Here is a 15,891-nt window from a genome sequence, read left to right on the forward strand (position 1 = left end):
CTGGAGACCCGGGATCGAATCCCGTGTCAGGCTTCCTGCATGGAGCCTGCTTCTCCCTCTGCCTGTATTTCTGCCTCTCTCTCTGTGTGTCTCATGAATAAATAAATAAAATCTTAAAAAATTAAAATAAAAAAGAATATGTGTTATAAAGGTATTTTCATATATTTTTGTGGAAGCTTTATTGTTTATAGTCACATTTATATCTAAAAATCCATCTAGAATTAATTTTGATGTGTATGCTGTATAGATGAGGGTAGTTTTATTTCTTCCATTTGGATAGCTGTTCGGACCATTTAGTGAAAGATCCCCTTTTTTCTTCTGCTCTACAAGGTCATCTGTGTCATTCATCAAGTGATTATGTATGGTGGTAGGAGGGGAGTCATTTTCAAGACTGTTCTCTTCAGTTGGTCTGTTTGTCTATTTCTGTGCAAAATTCTCTGCTGTAATTCATAGTAAAATTTTCATTTGATTTTTTAAAAAATAGTTTTTAGTTCTCTGCTGAGGTCTGTGTTTTCCCTCATTCCAAAAGTATTCACCTTTTTTTCGTGCATAGTTTTAATACTTACTTTAGAGTCTTTGATAATTCTCCTGGGTCTTCATGGGGTTGGCAGGTGTGAGTTTCTTTCCCCCCTGAGAAATCAGTTACATTTTCCTGATTTTTCCCATGTCGAGTACTTTTAGGTTGTACCCTGGGAACTATGAATATGTTACTGTGAGACTCAGCACTTTGTTTATCTGATTAGGTTCTGTTAGCAGGCCTCATCTTGCCTTGTGTGGAGATGCTTCTGATGTCAGTTCCTTTTTTATTTTTTTTTTAAGATTTTATTTATTTATTCATGAGAGACACAGAGAGGGAGGCAGAGACACAGGCAGAGGAAGAAGCAGGCTCCCTGCGGGGAGCTCGATGCGGGACTTGAGCCCAGGACTCCAGGATCACACCCTGAGCCGAAGGCAGGCGCTAAACCACTGAGCCACCCAGGCATCCCATCAGTTCCCTTTTTAAAGCTTTTGAAGAGCTTTTGGATGTGTTCACTTGTGGTGGGTGTGGGACTTGTGTTGGTTGATACACAGAATTAAGCCCTCCCTCCCTCAGTCCCCTCCCCAAGGACACCCCTCTGCTCTTCTTCCAGGGACCTTGCCCTTGCACTGGGATCACACAGAGTCTGGTCCCTTGTACCCCCCTCCCCCCTGCAGCTATTATGGTTCTGCCGCTGGTCATCTCAGAAGAACGCTGCCACAGAAGTGAGAAAAACCCCACGTGAGCAGTGAATTCACTCCTGGATGAGTTGCTTCTCCCATTTTGACTTCCTTCTTTCAACTGTCTGCTTTTGCTTGTTTTTCAAAGTCCTTGGGTAGTTGTTAGTTGTAATCAGGGTAGAGAAAGGCCATTATGGGCCTCATCCTTCTTGGAAGTCTCTACTCTCTCATATTTTTTTTAGACAGATCTTTTTATTTCCACCTTCATCCAAAAAGGATTCTTGACCAGCTGTGGTGTCCTGAACACTTATGCTGTTTTCCCCCAGGCTTGGAAGTTACTGTTGGGTCTGTATTTCTACTAGTAAGAAGTTAGCTGTAGGTCCTACTGTTGCTCCTTTGAAGGTAAAATATTATTTTTTCCCTGGTTATTTTAAGGAATTTTTTTTTTTTTTTGCTTTTGTTTTCAGCAGTTTTACTGTGCTGTACCTAGGTGTATTTTTTATTCATATTTTTCCTGTTTGAGGTTCTCACAGGGTTTCTTGGATTTCTGAATTGATGAATTACATCATAATTGGCATAATCTCAGCTGTTATGTGTATCTTGTAAAAACTTGCTTTTATTGAGATATTACATATAGCCAAGTGCATAAATCTCAAGTGTAGAGCTTGGTGAATTTTAACACATGGAAAGTTTACTAGGTGATCATCATCTGGATCAAGATACAAAGCTTTCTAATATACTTGTGCTCCTTCATACTAACTAAACACCAGAGCTGCCTGCACAGAGGGTAGGCAGGGTTCTGACTTGAACACTGTTTAGTATTGCTCATTCTTGAACTTCATGCAAATGGAATCCTATTGTTCAGAGCCATGCACAGCCAGTCTGTTTGCTTATTACGTCTGAGGCTCCTGCACATTGTTCCTGCTTCCGTGGTTAGATGTGAATGCTGTATATATTCTGGTACACGGATGTGGTGTAATTTATCCATTCTGCAGTTGAAAGATATTTGGGTTGTTTCTAGTTTTTGGCTTTTGTGAACCAATACGTTTTCTTTTCTTTTTTTTTTTTTTTAACCAATACGTTTTCTAAAAACACCCTTGTATGTGTCTTTGGTGGACATATGGTCTCATTTCTCTGGAGCATCCCTAGGAATGAGATGACAGGGTTTCTGCATAGGCTTATTTTTAGCTCTGCTAGCTCGGTTTCCATTGGGCACATTGCTTCAGATATTTGTATATATTACACCATGTTGTATTTACACATTTTTTTAAGCCTCTTCTGTATTTCCCGAATTGTATGTTTCCTTCAGATCTGTTTTATACTCACTTTCTCTTCAAATAGGTCTAATCTGTTAAGACTTATCCATTGAAATTTTTAATTTAGATAATTTATTTTTTTTAAGATTTTTTATTTATTTATTCATAGAGACATAGAGAGAGAGAGAGAGGCAGAGACACAGGCCGAGGGAGAAGCAGACTCCATGCAGGGAGCCCGACGTGGGACTCGATCCCAGGTCTCCAGGATCACACCCCAGGCTATAGGCGGCGCTAAACCGCTGCACCACTGGGGCTGCCCTAATTTATTTTTTCTATTTATCATTTCCATTTGGTTACTTTCCATTGTTTCCAGTTCTCTGGTAGGTCTCAATTCCCTTGTATTATTTTAAAAAAAAATTATATATATATATTTTAGAGATTTTATTTATTTATTCATGAGAGACAGAGAGAGAGAGAGAGAGAGAGAGGCAGAGATACAGGCAGAGGGAGAAGCAGGCTCCATGCAGGGAGCCCGATGTGGGACTCAATCCTTGGACTCCAGGATCATGCCCTAGAGGGTGCTAAACCGCTGAGCCACCCAGGCATCTCTCAATTCTCTTTTAAATAGATCTCTGGACAGGTCAAATATAGTTAATTTTAAAGTCTGTCTCTAATAATTCACAAATCTGGATTCACTTTAGATCTGTTTGTATTGTTTTGTTTTTATTATTTCCTTTTGGTTTTATCCTGTTCTTTCTTTTGTGCATTTTTATGTGAGTGCTGGACATTGTATATTAAAATGTTGAAATGCTAGTGACAGTCCCTCACAGGCATTGAGATTATATAAAGTTGTGAAGTTCGGGTTACTTTAAAGCCTTCCCTTACCCTAGGCTGTCACCCTGTGGGGACCCAATCCACACCATGCAGCGAGTTTCACAGGGTGCCTTTGCATCATGGCTTCTGGACTCTCATCTCTGCCACCCTGTCCTGGATGCTGGGCTTCATGGTGTCACATAGGTTTCTCTTGGAGCTGGCATGTCCTCCTTCTGACCCTTGGCTCTGTAAATCTTTTTTTGCCCTGTTCTCCGGTGCCTTCAAGTAGATATCTTTCATATTTTTGTCTGGTTTTCTTAATTCTCAATAGGAAGTTTGAGTCACATGACCTAATCTGCCACTACTGGAAGCAGAATGCTGGCAATAATTTTTTTAATGTCTGAACAAATATATTTTGATTTATATTATAATTGTTATGTACGAATCCCCAACTTTCACAGGACCTCTCTCAGAAACATTCAAACTGGGGATCCCTGGGTGGCTCAGTGGTTTTGCGCCTGCTTTCAGCCCAGGGCGTGATCCTGGAGTCCCGGGATCGAGTTCCGCATCAGGCTATCGGCATGGAGCCTGCTTCTCCCTCTCCCTTTGTCTCTGCCTCTCTCTCTCTCTCTCTGTCTGTCTGTCATGAATAAATAAATAAAATCTTAAAAAAAAAAAAAGAAACATTCAAACTAAGGGAGTTTACAGTTCAATGGTGTTAGTCGTGCACTGCTTGCTTTTGAGTAAATCATCTTGGAAGACTGACATTAGTTCACAGAAGGTCCATTTATGCTTTACACTGTGTGCTTTTGTTTTGTGGACAAGAGTTTCAAAATTTTTATTGATTTTTTTTAAGCTTCTTTCTTTTTTTTTTTTTTTTAAAAGCTTCTTTAAGGATAATATAAGTAGGCCTCGTGGGTTAACATCTCTGTCTTGAGATCCACAAAGTGCTATCTGTTCATGTATAGCAGTGCGCAGCCCCAGGGATGTTTGGTGCTGCCCTGTGTGACACAAGGGGCCAAGACCCCGTAGATGCATGCATATCCGTTGAATGAGTGATGAGCTGGTTAGGTCTGGACATCACATAAGCAGGGGTGGAAGGGTTCGCATAAGAATCACCAGCTTCCTAACTATATTGTCTGTGTGTCCTTTTTTTTTTTCTTTTAAGATCTCTGCACTCGTCCTCAGAGCCCAGGCATCTGAGATCTTACTTGAAGAGTTACAACAGGGGTTTTCCCAGGCGAAAAGGGATGTTCAGGAGCAGATGGTAAGTTAACATTTAAATCAGCATTGACTGGGTTGATAGAGTCCCCTTTGTTCTGTTGGGTCTCACCCTCTTTGCTATGACCATGTCTCCCTGGCCCAGTGGTCACACTGTTCTGCTCTCTGGGGCCGAAGCAACATTTGTAAAGGACAGGCTTTTTAAGCCTGCCTCCTGAACAAAAAAACACTCTCACCTTTACCTTTACTTTTCCAATTTGAGAAACTTGAACAGAATAAACTTTGCACTAATTGTTGGTCCCAAATACAAGGTGACTATTGAAATCTCTCAGAGCTCCAGCAGATGGAGTGTTTGAACTATCCTTGTACTTTCCTGAGCAGTTAATTATTGAGAGTAGCCTAATCAATGTCACAGGAATTAGGGTGACACATGCTCCCAGGCACTGATGATCTTTGTAGATGATGGTCCTGCTGGGATGATCCTACAAGCCGCCCCTGGTCCAGCTCTGCCAGGGGTGGATGTGTGGGAAAAGGAATGGTGGGTTTTGATATGCATCAGGTCAGTATCTGAGTGCCTTTTGAGCTGATCCTAAATAATAGTCATGGTCTCTCGAGGAGCATCTCATTCTAATCATTGACTAGAGAGTTCCATACCTTTTCCATACCTATTGACAGAGAATACAAAATGGTAACCATCAGTGTAAAAATCACTGCTAAATGTTGACAGAACCAGTATTTAGCTGCCTTCACTCCACTGTCCTCTCTTATCTCTTCCCTGCTTGTTTTCTCAGCCCCACCTGCCTGTACAAACACGTTCCAAGTGGACTCCCCTTAAAACCTGTGTATTGTGAGTGACGTAGAAGTATTCAGAGTAATGTTGGGGTCCTGTTGGGGTCCTTCTTGACATGACCTTCAGAGGTTCTCATACTGAGGAAGAGAGATTCTTCTTTGCCCCTCAGACAAGAGCAGCTGTGACAGTGCCTGGGGTCTTAGTATCCTTCTAATATTTTATTTGGAAAATTTTGATTTTGAGAGGTTATAGAGTAAGCATTCCTAAAATCTTCCTAAATCTTCTAGATTTACTAGTTGTCAGTACTTTGCCACATTTTCACACATGGCTGCTGTGGTTTCTCCATCTCTGTGCCTTTGTGTGTGTGTGTGTGTGTGTGTGTGTGTGTGTGTGTGTGTGTGTGTTTTCCTAGCCATTTAGAAATACGTTGCAGACATTGTGATGCTCCTAAATATTTCAGCATGTGTCTGCTGAGAACAGAGGTGGTTCTATACCCTACCACAGTGCAGTTACCACATCCCTAAAATGTGACCATGGTTCCCAAAGCCCATGATTATTTTTATAGGTGGTTTCAGGTTTTTATTCTGATTTTTTGATGGAGGAACCCATGAAAGGTCACACATTGTTTTTTCTGTCTAGTCACTTAGTTTCTTTTAATCTAGAACAGTTGCCCCCCCCCCCTTTTTTTTTTGTCTTCTGTGACATTAGCATTTTTGAAGAGCCCCGACCAACTGCCTCATAGAATCTTGTCTGATTAGATTCAGGTTAGATGAATGTGATTAGATTCAGGTTAGATGAATGGGCCAAGAACATCATGGAGATGATGAGTCAGTGGGAGTTTAGGACAGTAGGGGCATGTTGTGAGGGGTGGGTCCACTGTTGGTGGTCTTCAGTATGGTCCCTTGGTCAAGGTGGGAACAAGAGTTACAGAGTGACCATGTTAGTATTGCTACCAATGGCAAAACTGTTAAGTGAGGTTCAGCGTTTCTTTGTAGCTCTTTTTGCTCTTAGAATGTATCCCAGCTAAAGATTCACAGTCTGCACAGTGTTCAAAAGTTACTTCAATTAACTGTTTCCTTTGTGGTTATGTTATCTGTTTGCTCCATTTGTTCTGTTTGTATTACATTTTCGGGTTTTCCTTTTTCTTCTTTGATTTACTTTTTTTTTTTTTTTTGAACATGCAACATGGTTCATAAGTCAAAACTGTAAAAATGTGTAAATGTTCAGATTTCTTCCATTCCCTATACGTTTCACCCTCTTCCTAGCCCCTCCTGTATATGGTGGTTTTATTTTTGATTTATCCTTCTGTTTTTCTCGTTGCAAAAGTAAGTAACTATATACATTTTATTTTTCCCCTTTTTCATGTCTTAGAGAAGTGGGATGCTGATCTTTTGTTGTAAATGGGTTAAAAGTGAGCATAAAACAATTGATTCTGGCCAGAAGATAAGTAAGAGCCAACAAAATTGGCCAAACTTTACATGTGACCTTGTGTGCCTGCCAGTAGCCTATTTGTCCTTTAGAATGCAGTGATCACCCTGGAGACCTGGGATCGAATCCCACGTTGGGCTCCCGGTGCATGGAGCCTGCTTCTCCCTCTGCCTATGTCTCTGCCTCTCTCTCTCTCTCTGTGACTATCATAAATTAAAAAAAAAAAAAAAAAAGAATGCAGTGATCACCTTCTCTAGGAAATGTCCTTGAGCCTCTCCCCTCGGAGCCTCTGTCCTTTTACCCTGCTGTACCCATTCTCTGTCCTAGCACCTGCACTTCCGCTGGGCAGTTATGGGTTTACTGAGCTCTCCCTCCTCTGCACTGTGAGCGTCTCAAGGGCAGATCTCAGTCCTATATCTCTGTATCCTCGTATGCAGCAAAATGCCTCCTATAGAGTAGCAGCTGTTAAATAAACATTGGAGGAGTGAATAATCTACACTTACATATACATTTAAGTTAAATGAGTGTTAGAAATTAGCAGAAATCAAATACTTTCGTAGAATTTTATCATTATACTCAGATTAGCCAGAATAACTTTTATATTGATTAAAATTCTCATTAAATACCTAAAATTACATTGCACATCAGCCTGCAGCGGTAGGAGCCTGTCCCATCTTCAGAGTGAGCTGCTCAAGTGTCCTGTACTTCCTAAGCATAGGTCCTCCTGATGACTTCCAGTATTTGGGGTCCACAGGCCATTCAGTGATCTTCAGCTGGTTGTATATACATAGTCCACATACACACACATTTGTGTAATGAAGGAGGAAGACCATGCTCTTTTGTTCTCCCTGCTTCTGTTGAATGCATGCTATGAGGAGGTAACATGTGCTCCATTTGATTTAAGTCCTGGCTGTGTAGCCACTGGAGATACTGGTCCATTGCTAGTGCAGGGATATCGTTGGTGGAAACCATGGAAGATGGGCTCCAAGGCTGCTGCTTGCCTGTCTGTTCGAGTAGAAGACTGCAAATAGGAATATCTCTGGCAGCTTCTTGTAGGTCTTACAGAGCTTTATGACATATCCTCCATCCTCAGCCCTCATTTGGTTTGACCTTATTTTTCTCAGCAGATAGGATTTACCTTTCTGGCTGTGATGAGTATATCTGTTTCTATTTCAGGCAGTGCTGATGCAGTCCCGGGAGCAGGTTTCAGAAGAGCTGGCAAGGTTACAGAAAGATAATGACAGTCTGCAGGGAAAGCACAGCTTGCACGTGTCATTACAGCAAGCAGAAGACTTCATCCTCCCAGACACTGTGGAGGTAACTGGGCTTCCACATGATCGAAAATGCAAACAAATATGTTTTCTGAAATGGCTGCCAACCAGTTCTTTTTTGAAACAGGCTTTATTGAGATATAATTCACATACCAAATAATTCACTCTTTTATTTATTTTTTATTTATTTTTAAAGATTTTATTTATTTATTCATGAGAGAGAGAGTGTGGCAGAGACACAGGCAGACGGAGAAGCAGACTCCATGAAGGGAGCCCGATGTGGGACTCGATCCTGGGTCTCCAGGATCAGGCCCTGGGCCGAAGGCAGCACTAAACCGCTGAGCCACCCAGGCCGCTCTAATTCGCCCTTTTAAAGTGTACAATTCAGTGTTTTTTAGATATTCTCTGATGTGACCACAGTCAATTTCAGGACACTGTTTATCACCTCAGCAGGAAGCCCCTTCCCTGTCATTCTCCCCACTACCCCCAGCCCTAAGCAGCTGCTTAACCTATTTTTTTCCATAGATGGACTTTCCATACTATGGACTTCTGTGGGACTAGAATCCACAATTTGTGGTTTTTTGTGTCTGGCTTCTTCCACACGGCATACTGTTGTCAGGGTTCATCTGTGCTGTCAAGCAGGCATCAGGGCACCCGTTCCTTCTTGTGACCACCTACACTTCACGGCATGGACGTTTTGTGTATCCATTTGTCTGTTGTTAGGCATTCGGGCTGTCTCCATGTGTGGCCTGCTGTGAATAATGTGCTGCAAACATTCCTGTACGCTTTTTGGTTTATTTCTCTAGAGGAATAACCTCGGAGTGGATCGTGGGGTCCTGTGAGAATGCCATGGTGATTATGGGAGGATTTCTCCTGTCCCTACTGTTCTATTCCAGACGTCCTAGTGGGTGTGAAGCAACATCTCGTGGTTCTCATTCGCACTCTGCTGGGCACTCAGCTGATGATACTGAGCGTCTTCCCATGTGTTTATTGCCCATCTATCTGTGTTCCTCGAGAGGTGTCTAGTCACATCTTTTGTTCAGCTCTAAATTGGATTATTTTTTATTGTGGAATTCTGTGGCTCTGTATATAGTCTAGATCTAAGTCCCTCAGCAGACATTTTGCAGATCCTTTGCTCCATTCCATGGATTATCTTGTTCATTTCCTTGGTGGTGCCTTTGGAAGCACAAAAGCTCTGAGCTTTGAGAGTCCAGTTTGTTTTTCCTCCTGTAGCTCATGTGTTCAGTGTCCCGAGAATCCTTTGGTGGATCGGTCTATAAATTACTCTTGCAGGAGCAGACTGAGAACATGCTGGAAGTGAAATGTGTGAAGGAGTTGCCAGGCTGATTGCTTGCGATACTTGTTTTTCTGGGTCACGCTTGAAAGGGTAAATGGCAGTCCCTTAACTTTTATGACACTTTGGGTTACTTCTGTTCCTTTCTTGTTGGGTGAGTCTGGGCTGTGAAACCACACGCTTCCCTGAGACGTTCACAACCATCTCCATCCAGGTACTAACTGGGCCTGAGTTCAGACGGGCTGTACACATCTCTCCTTGACCCTCCCGACACTCAGGCTGCTCCATTGTCAAGTCCTTCATCAGCAAACCGTATCTTAGGCTAAAGCCAAGTAAACTGTTAACAGTATAGGCAAGGAAGATGCTTCTTAGGGCAGTTTTCAAAACAAAATAGAAAGATGTTACTGGTGAAATCTTTAGTTTCAGGGTTTTTTTAAAAAGAAATAATATTTTAAAATTGACATTATAGAAATTGTTTTATGAAACAGTACAGTGTTTCCTTGATCCTACTCTGCAGATTCAACCTTTACAATTTGGAACTCATTTTTTTTTTTTTTCCTGTATATGTATCAACATTGCTATTGGTTTTGTTTTGATGTACTCATGGGGCCACCTTGCCAACCTAGCCACAGCACCCTATCCCTGCCCTAACCCTCTGTGTCCATGGAGGTTGCTGGCACTTTCTCTGGCTGATCTTGGCAGAGTTTGGGGCCCTGTCTCCTTGCACTCCCAGTACCATCCCCCTCTGATGAGTGGTTCTTTTTGGGCGGAGGATTCTTTTCCATGCTCTCTAGACTTTTCCACACTTTGTGGAATGCTTGAGGAATGTCACCCGTCTAGCCTGTGAGGCCTGGCTCTTAGACCCACTCTAGGAGTACATCTTAGGCTTTTCTTACCACAGTTTTTTCATTATTCTCTTTTCTGCTATTCCTGATTTTACATACATCTGGTAGTTATCTAAGAATCCCAGCGTTTACCTTAGAATTGCTTTAGGATATAATTGGATTGTTTTAAAGAATATAGCTAAAATTTAGGGAAATAATAAAATAAGGCTTAAACTGAATTTATTCTAGAAAAACAGGTGGTCATGGTGGAAAGTTCTTTGCCTCACTGCCTCTAGCAGGTTGTGGCTGACGTTCAGCAAGTGCGTGTGTTTGAGTCCATGAGTGAGCAAATGCACTTGGTCCTCACGTTCCACACCTTCTTCTGCCTTCCAGTCTTCTGGGTCCTTACCCCTAGTTCCCCCCAGATGTACCCAGCTAATCCTGGGGCCTGGAAGCCATCCATGGTGATTCCCTCCCTGCAAGTTACTTAACGTTTTTATTTTTCTGCTTATGAGCCAGTTTTGGCGGAGAGACCTGCTGTCCACAGTGCACATTTTTGGCCTCAGATGTCTTATTTCTACACCGTGCTGAACACTAGGGCAGGGACCCCCAAGGGAGTTGGCACCGTGTTGGTTTCTGAACCGTGTAAAACAACAGGTGCGAATCTGGGGGCTTCCATGGTCTCTCCCCATCACACACTGAGCGAGCACTTGTTCCTCGGCTGCAGGCACTGCGGGAGCTGGTCCTCAAGTACCGAGAGAGCATCGTGCATGTGCGGACGGCGGCGGAGCACACGGAGGAGAAGCTGAAGGCAGAGATACTGTTCCTCAAAGAGCAGATCCAGGCAGAACAGTGCTTAAAAGAGAACCTTGAAGAGACCCTGCAGCTGGAGATAGAGAACTGCAAGGAGGAGCTGGGTGAGGACACGGGCCCTGCTGGGGGGCGGTGGTGGGGAGCCAGGCGGGGGGTGGGTGCGGGGGACAGGGGTACGTGGGGGTATGCGGGGCCAGAAGGTGGGCAGGCTCGGATGGGAAACAGTGCTGCCAGGGCTGAGAATGTGGAAGACAGAAAATGGGTAGAGGAGGTACAGAAAACAGTGAGGGGTGTTCAGGTGTTCTGATACATCCAGAGTAAATTGATTTAATTGAGACTCAAAAACCACAAAAATCCCCTATTTCAGGGAGAGCAGCCTTCCTGGCAGAGCCCTGCAGTGTCACCAGAGCCTTGCTGGTTCCCCACCCCAGGGTCAGAGAGGGTGCAGACACTTCCCTGGGGCACCGTGCCCTAGGGGTAAGGGGAGGGGTTCCTGAGGAGGTGCATGTCCCGCTGTGCCTCACTGAGCTCAGTGCTTTCACAGTTTGAGGTGGGGCTTGTGGTAGAAAGGGGCATAAACAAAACAGGTGCAAAATAATCAGTAAGTGCTGACACTTCTCTTTTCCTTCTAGCTTCCATTTCTAGTCTAAAAGCGGAACTAGAGAGAATAAAAGTAGAAAAAGGACAGGTGAGTCCTACGACGTTCACATTCATTGCATCCGTGGTGATGGGTGCAGGTGAGTGTCCCGCCCTTCGAGAGCTTCTGCCCAGTACCAGGGCAGCGCGTTTGCTGGGCCTGCTCCATGCACAGGGAAGCCCATGCTGGGGGACACTGAGGCCACGGGACAGGCAAGCAGGGTCACGGCATGTAGGTGCTCACACGACCAGAGCAGAGCACAGTCCCTGACCAATGGGAGGGGGCATTTGTAGCTGCCGGTCGTCTTCACACGCACACCTCTGGTAGCAGACCCCATTCAATTCACCGAGCCCGTGACACCCCCCGCCCCCCACGCTCCCTTCCTTCCCAGGCTCGTGGCCACACCTCAGCCCGCACCTGCCCACAGCCCACCATCCTCCCAGACCTTGTCCCATAGGCTTAGCCGCCCGAGCGCCTCGTTCACACCTGCCTTTCTCAGTGTCCATGGTCTCCACCGACAGCTGCAGCCCCCACTCCCTGCCTGTCTCAGCCTGTCCCAGGCTGCCAACAGGCCTGGCTGAGCAGCACTGTGTGTCCCTCTGTGTGCCCGATGGCCTCGGGTGCTGTCCACCTGCTCTCCCTTCCACCTGCCCCTTGCCCTCCGCTGTGACAGCCTTGTGCCCACCATCTGCCCTACCACCTTCAGTGTCCCGGCCCCTCAATGGCCCTCTCACCTTCGCTCCTGGCCCACTCATGCTTCTTCACAGAAGGGTCTTCCGTCGCCGATCCCTCCATCTTCTCCAGGCATCCTTGGTTTTTCCCTCACAGTCTCGGGCCTGGAACCCTTACCTCCTGATCTCTTTTCTGCAAACACACTTGTTGTCCCCCGTTGGACAGCACATCCTCCCTTCCCGGCAGGGGCTCTGGGAACTGTGTGGGCCCTCTGCAGCCCAGTGCGGTCTGGCTCCTGTGCTGTTGGGGCTGCATGGGCAGAAATCAGCTTTGGAGCGTGTCCCATCTTGTGCACACGATGCTGTGTGGGCTCAGACCTCAGTGCTCACCCCACTCCCTGCCCCAGCCTAACGTCTTTCTCTGCCTCTGAAGCATGCCTGGTTCTCTCAGCATTATAGGGCTGCCAATGTGACTGTGTTGCTGTCTGCTGGTCCCCCACATCCTCCTTACCCCCCACGGTCCCCACTGCTTCCAGGGTGGAGCCTGTGTTCCCAGCCCGCTCAGGGCTCTCCTGCCTGGTCCTGCAGGGCCTGGCGCGGTGGGATTCACCCCGGTTCTGAGTACGTTTTCCCACCCCCTCCCCCCGCTCCCCTCCTGAGGGTTCTTCCCACCCTCTCCCCTTATCACCCTCCTCCTTCCCCTGGAAAATGTTTCTGTTCAGGATCAATGTCATGGCAGCTTTTCTGGAAGAATTAAATGCTGCTTCTCCACATTCACATGCTGTCAGTTATGCACACGTTTATGTTCTGCCTTCCCCGTCAGGCCTTAGGACCTAGAGGACCTGATGTCTGATGGAAGGAAGAGGAGGTCTTGAAGCGTAAACAGCAGGCTTGGTGAAAGGGTGGGGAGAGCATGGCCAGGGCCTGGGCTGCCCAAGGGCGGGGCTACTTCTTCTCCAGGCCACAGGCACCGGCTCAGCTTGGCTTCCCTTCCACAGCTGGAGACCACACTCCGAGAGAAGTCTCAGCAGCTCGAGGGCCTCCAGGAGATGAGAATCACTTTGGAAGAACAGTTAAAGAAGGAGGCTGCTGCTAAGGTGGTGTTTGTGTTGGTGATTTCATGATGTAGTGCCACAAACCTGGGGTCACCTGTTGCTTGTTGACGGTGGCAGCTTGGAGCTGTGCCCTGAGGGCTGACTGGGCTGGCCGCTTGCAGAGGGAAAAGGACCTTGTGATTCGGGTCGCTGGCTCCGGGGCCTGGCCCTCCAGGCTTATGGGCACACTTGGCACCATCCTCCCAGGCCCGTCCATGTGACCATCTCCCAGGGACACACTGCCGGAGATCAGTCCAGCTAGGCTCCAAGTGCGCGAGGCCAACTGTGGGGTGGGGGTCCTAGGTTGAGGCTCCGACCCCGAAAGATGGAAACACTGCGTACTGTCTCTTAAGGCTCCCGCGTGGTCCCATTGACATGCTTATCTGCAGGGCAGACTGGAGGTCATGGGGGTCACCTGGGGCATGCATGTGTGCCCCTTTCCCCACAGATGCTAGATGGTGCTGGTTCCCAAAGTGTGCGTCCCTATTACTGTGCAACCTCTGATCCCAGCAGCTGCCTTTTGCTAACAGTGGTCCCTAGGCTACTGGGGGGAGGAGGACACTGGGGCAGCTTTGGCACTTCGGCCATTTTAGGAGGACCTCAGACTGCGCAGTCAGCCCCGGGGGCTGCTGGGTTCCCTGCGGCTCTCCTCCTGGAGAGGCAGACCTCAGGTTCCCCGATCCCCAAAGTGATACAGATGTACGGCTCCTTGGTATTGATCCTCTTTCAAAACTTGTATCGTAGGTGAGTGTGGAACAGCTGATGTTTGAAGAGAAGAACAAAGCGCAGAGGCTGCAGACAGAGCTGGACGTCAGCGAGCAAGTCCAGAGAGACTTTGTCAAGCTCTCTCAGACCCTTCAGGTGAGACCGGGCACCTGGGCCTGCTGCAGCCTCATGGCCGGCCCGTCTACCCCGCCAGGCCATCGATGAGGGAAGGCAAGTCCCGGCTGTCGATGTGAGGCCCTGGCTGGCCAGGCAACACTTACAGGGGTTCCTCTGTGTCCTGGAACCCCATTCCCTCTGTGTCCCTGCTCCTCACACCTCACCCCTGCCATCCAGGCTGTCCTCCCCATGGAGCCTCCCCTGGGTCCCTGAGTCTGGCTGTGGTGCTCCTGGGCCTGCCACCTGGGTGCACTCGATGGACGTCAATGGGGTCAGGATGAGGCGCTGAACTCTGATGCTTGGGGTGGTTTCCTGACTTAGCTGTGGGGTTGGGGGTCAGGGGTCATCCACCCAGGGTCCCAGCCCTGACCCTGGGCCTGCAGCACAGCAGCCCTGGGAGGTGCCTGGTCTGGGGTGGGGGTGGGGGGTGGCTCACGGGCCCCATCCCCGTGAAACCAGAGTCAAGTCGGGGACCCCAGGTCGGGGGCACAGGCCATGACTCGGTGTTGCTCCCTAGGTGCAGCTGGAGCGGATCCGGCAGGCGGGCTCCCTGGAGCGGGTGCGGGCCATCCTGAATGACACCAAGCTGACGGACATCAACCAGCTCCCTGAGACATGACCCCGTGCAGGACGCTGGCCTGCACTCTGGGTTTTTAACTCCTCTTAGAGCAACATTAATTATTATTTAACTCTTAACTGAAGACGTCACAGAGGAAGCCTGGAGCGATGCTTGCTTCTGGTGGGAGAAGCACGTGTAGTGCGGGGCAGCCCAGCCAGGGGGACGTGCGCGGAAGGACTTTCCCACGGGGACACTGATGGCCCATGCTGGACTCCGCTGAGGTGGGGTCTGCCGGGTAACGGACAAAGTGCTGCTTTATCCAATGTTTTCCTGCCTTTCGAGCAACAGCCCAATCGTGTTTGGAATGACAGTTTCTGTTCCTAGATGTTGGGAGAGAGCCTTTCCCTTTCTGTTGTCTGGAGTCAGCGGTGACCGTGTTGGGCCAGCAGAAGGTGTCGTGTGCTGTACGAGTATTTTATATTAAAATATGAAGTCTGAGAGCAGGCAGCTGGCTAGGGACCCTGGTGCTCGGCTCAGTGCATCTGTCTTACCGTTTTCCGTCGGGTTGGAGGCCCTTCCTTACGCCTAGACTCACCTGTCCAGGAGCTGAATGAATTGTGAGACGGGGGTGGGGTGGGGGGGGCTTTGGTGGAAGCAGAGGTTACAGGACAAGCACAAGAGACTGCATGGAAGCACTTTTTCTGCCCCCTCCCCCACCCCCAGAGGTGTTCTGTGGCCCACACGTACCAGGGTGAAGCTGAACGGGCACGTCTACTCTTTTGAAAACTGTTTCAGTTTAGTTATTGGATCAGTGGAAAAGATAGTATTAATAAAACAAGCTATGTCTGACATCTAGAATAAACTCACAGACCTGCTCATTTCCACCTCTGGTCTGTGGGCCTGGGTGCCTTGTTTCCGAAGGGTCCAGGGCAGTAACGGGGAGGATGAGGCCTGGGAGGCTGGGACCTGGGCGTGGGGTGGGTACTGCCCTGTGCGGGCCCTGGGGCAACCCTGTCAGGGTTGGCACCAGGCTGCGGAGCTGTGAGCTCAGGCCCCTCCCTGTTCCCACGACCTGAGCAGGGATGCCGGCTGCAAGCTCCCCTGTGTTGGGAAGCCCAGGGACATGGCTGGTGCTCACCCG

General features: G+C 47.5%; 1 protein-coding gene across 4 annotated transcripts in view; it reads left to right on the forward strand.

Moving 5' to 3' along the window:
- The window catches only part of RABEP1 (rabaptin, RAB GTPase binding effector protein 1), a 101,266-nt gene extending 85,654 nt beyond the window's left edge, over positions 1-15,612 (forward strand). For all 4 annotated transcript variants that reach the window (XM_072821603.1, XM_072821604.1, XM_072821602.1 and 1 more), the window contains 7 exons: positions 4,435-4,533; positions 7,882-8,022; positions 10,822-11,011; positions 11,540-11,595; positions 13,214-13,312; positions 14,054-14,170; positions 14,709-15,612. In XM_072821603.1, the coding sequence (XP_072677704.1) occupies positions 4,435-4,533; positions 7,882-8,022; positions 10,822-11,011; positions 11,540-11,595; positions 13,214-13,312; positions 14,054-14,170; positions 14,709-14,810 (804 nt within the window). In that variant the 3' untranslated portion in view covers positions 14,811-15,612. The remainder of the gene's footprint in view (positions 1-4,434; positions 4,534-7,881; positions 8,023-10,821; positions 11,012-11,539; positions 11,596-13,213; positions 13,313-14,053; positions 14,171-14,708) is intronic.
- The last annotated feature ends 279 nt before the right edge of the window (positions 15,613-15,891 follow it).

The sequence above is a fragment of the Canis lupus genome, chromosome 3 (assembly GCF_048164855.1).
Source record: "Canis lupus baileyi chromosome 3, mCanLup2.hap1, whole genome shotgun sequence".
Classification (NCBI taxonomy): Eukaryota; Metazoa; Chordata; class Mammalia; order Carnivora; family Canidae; genus Canis; species Canis lupus.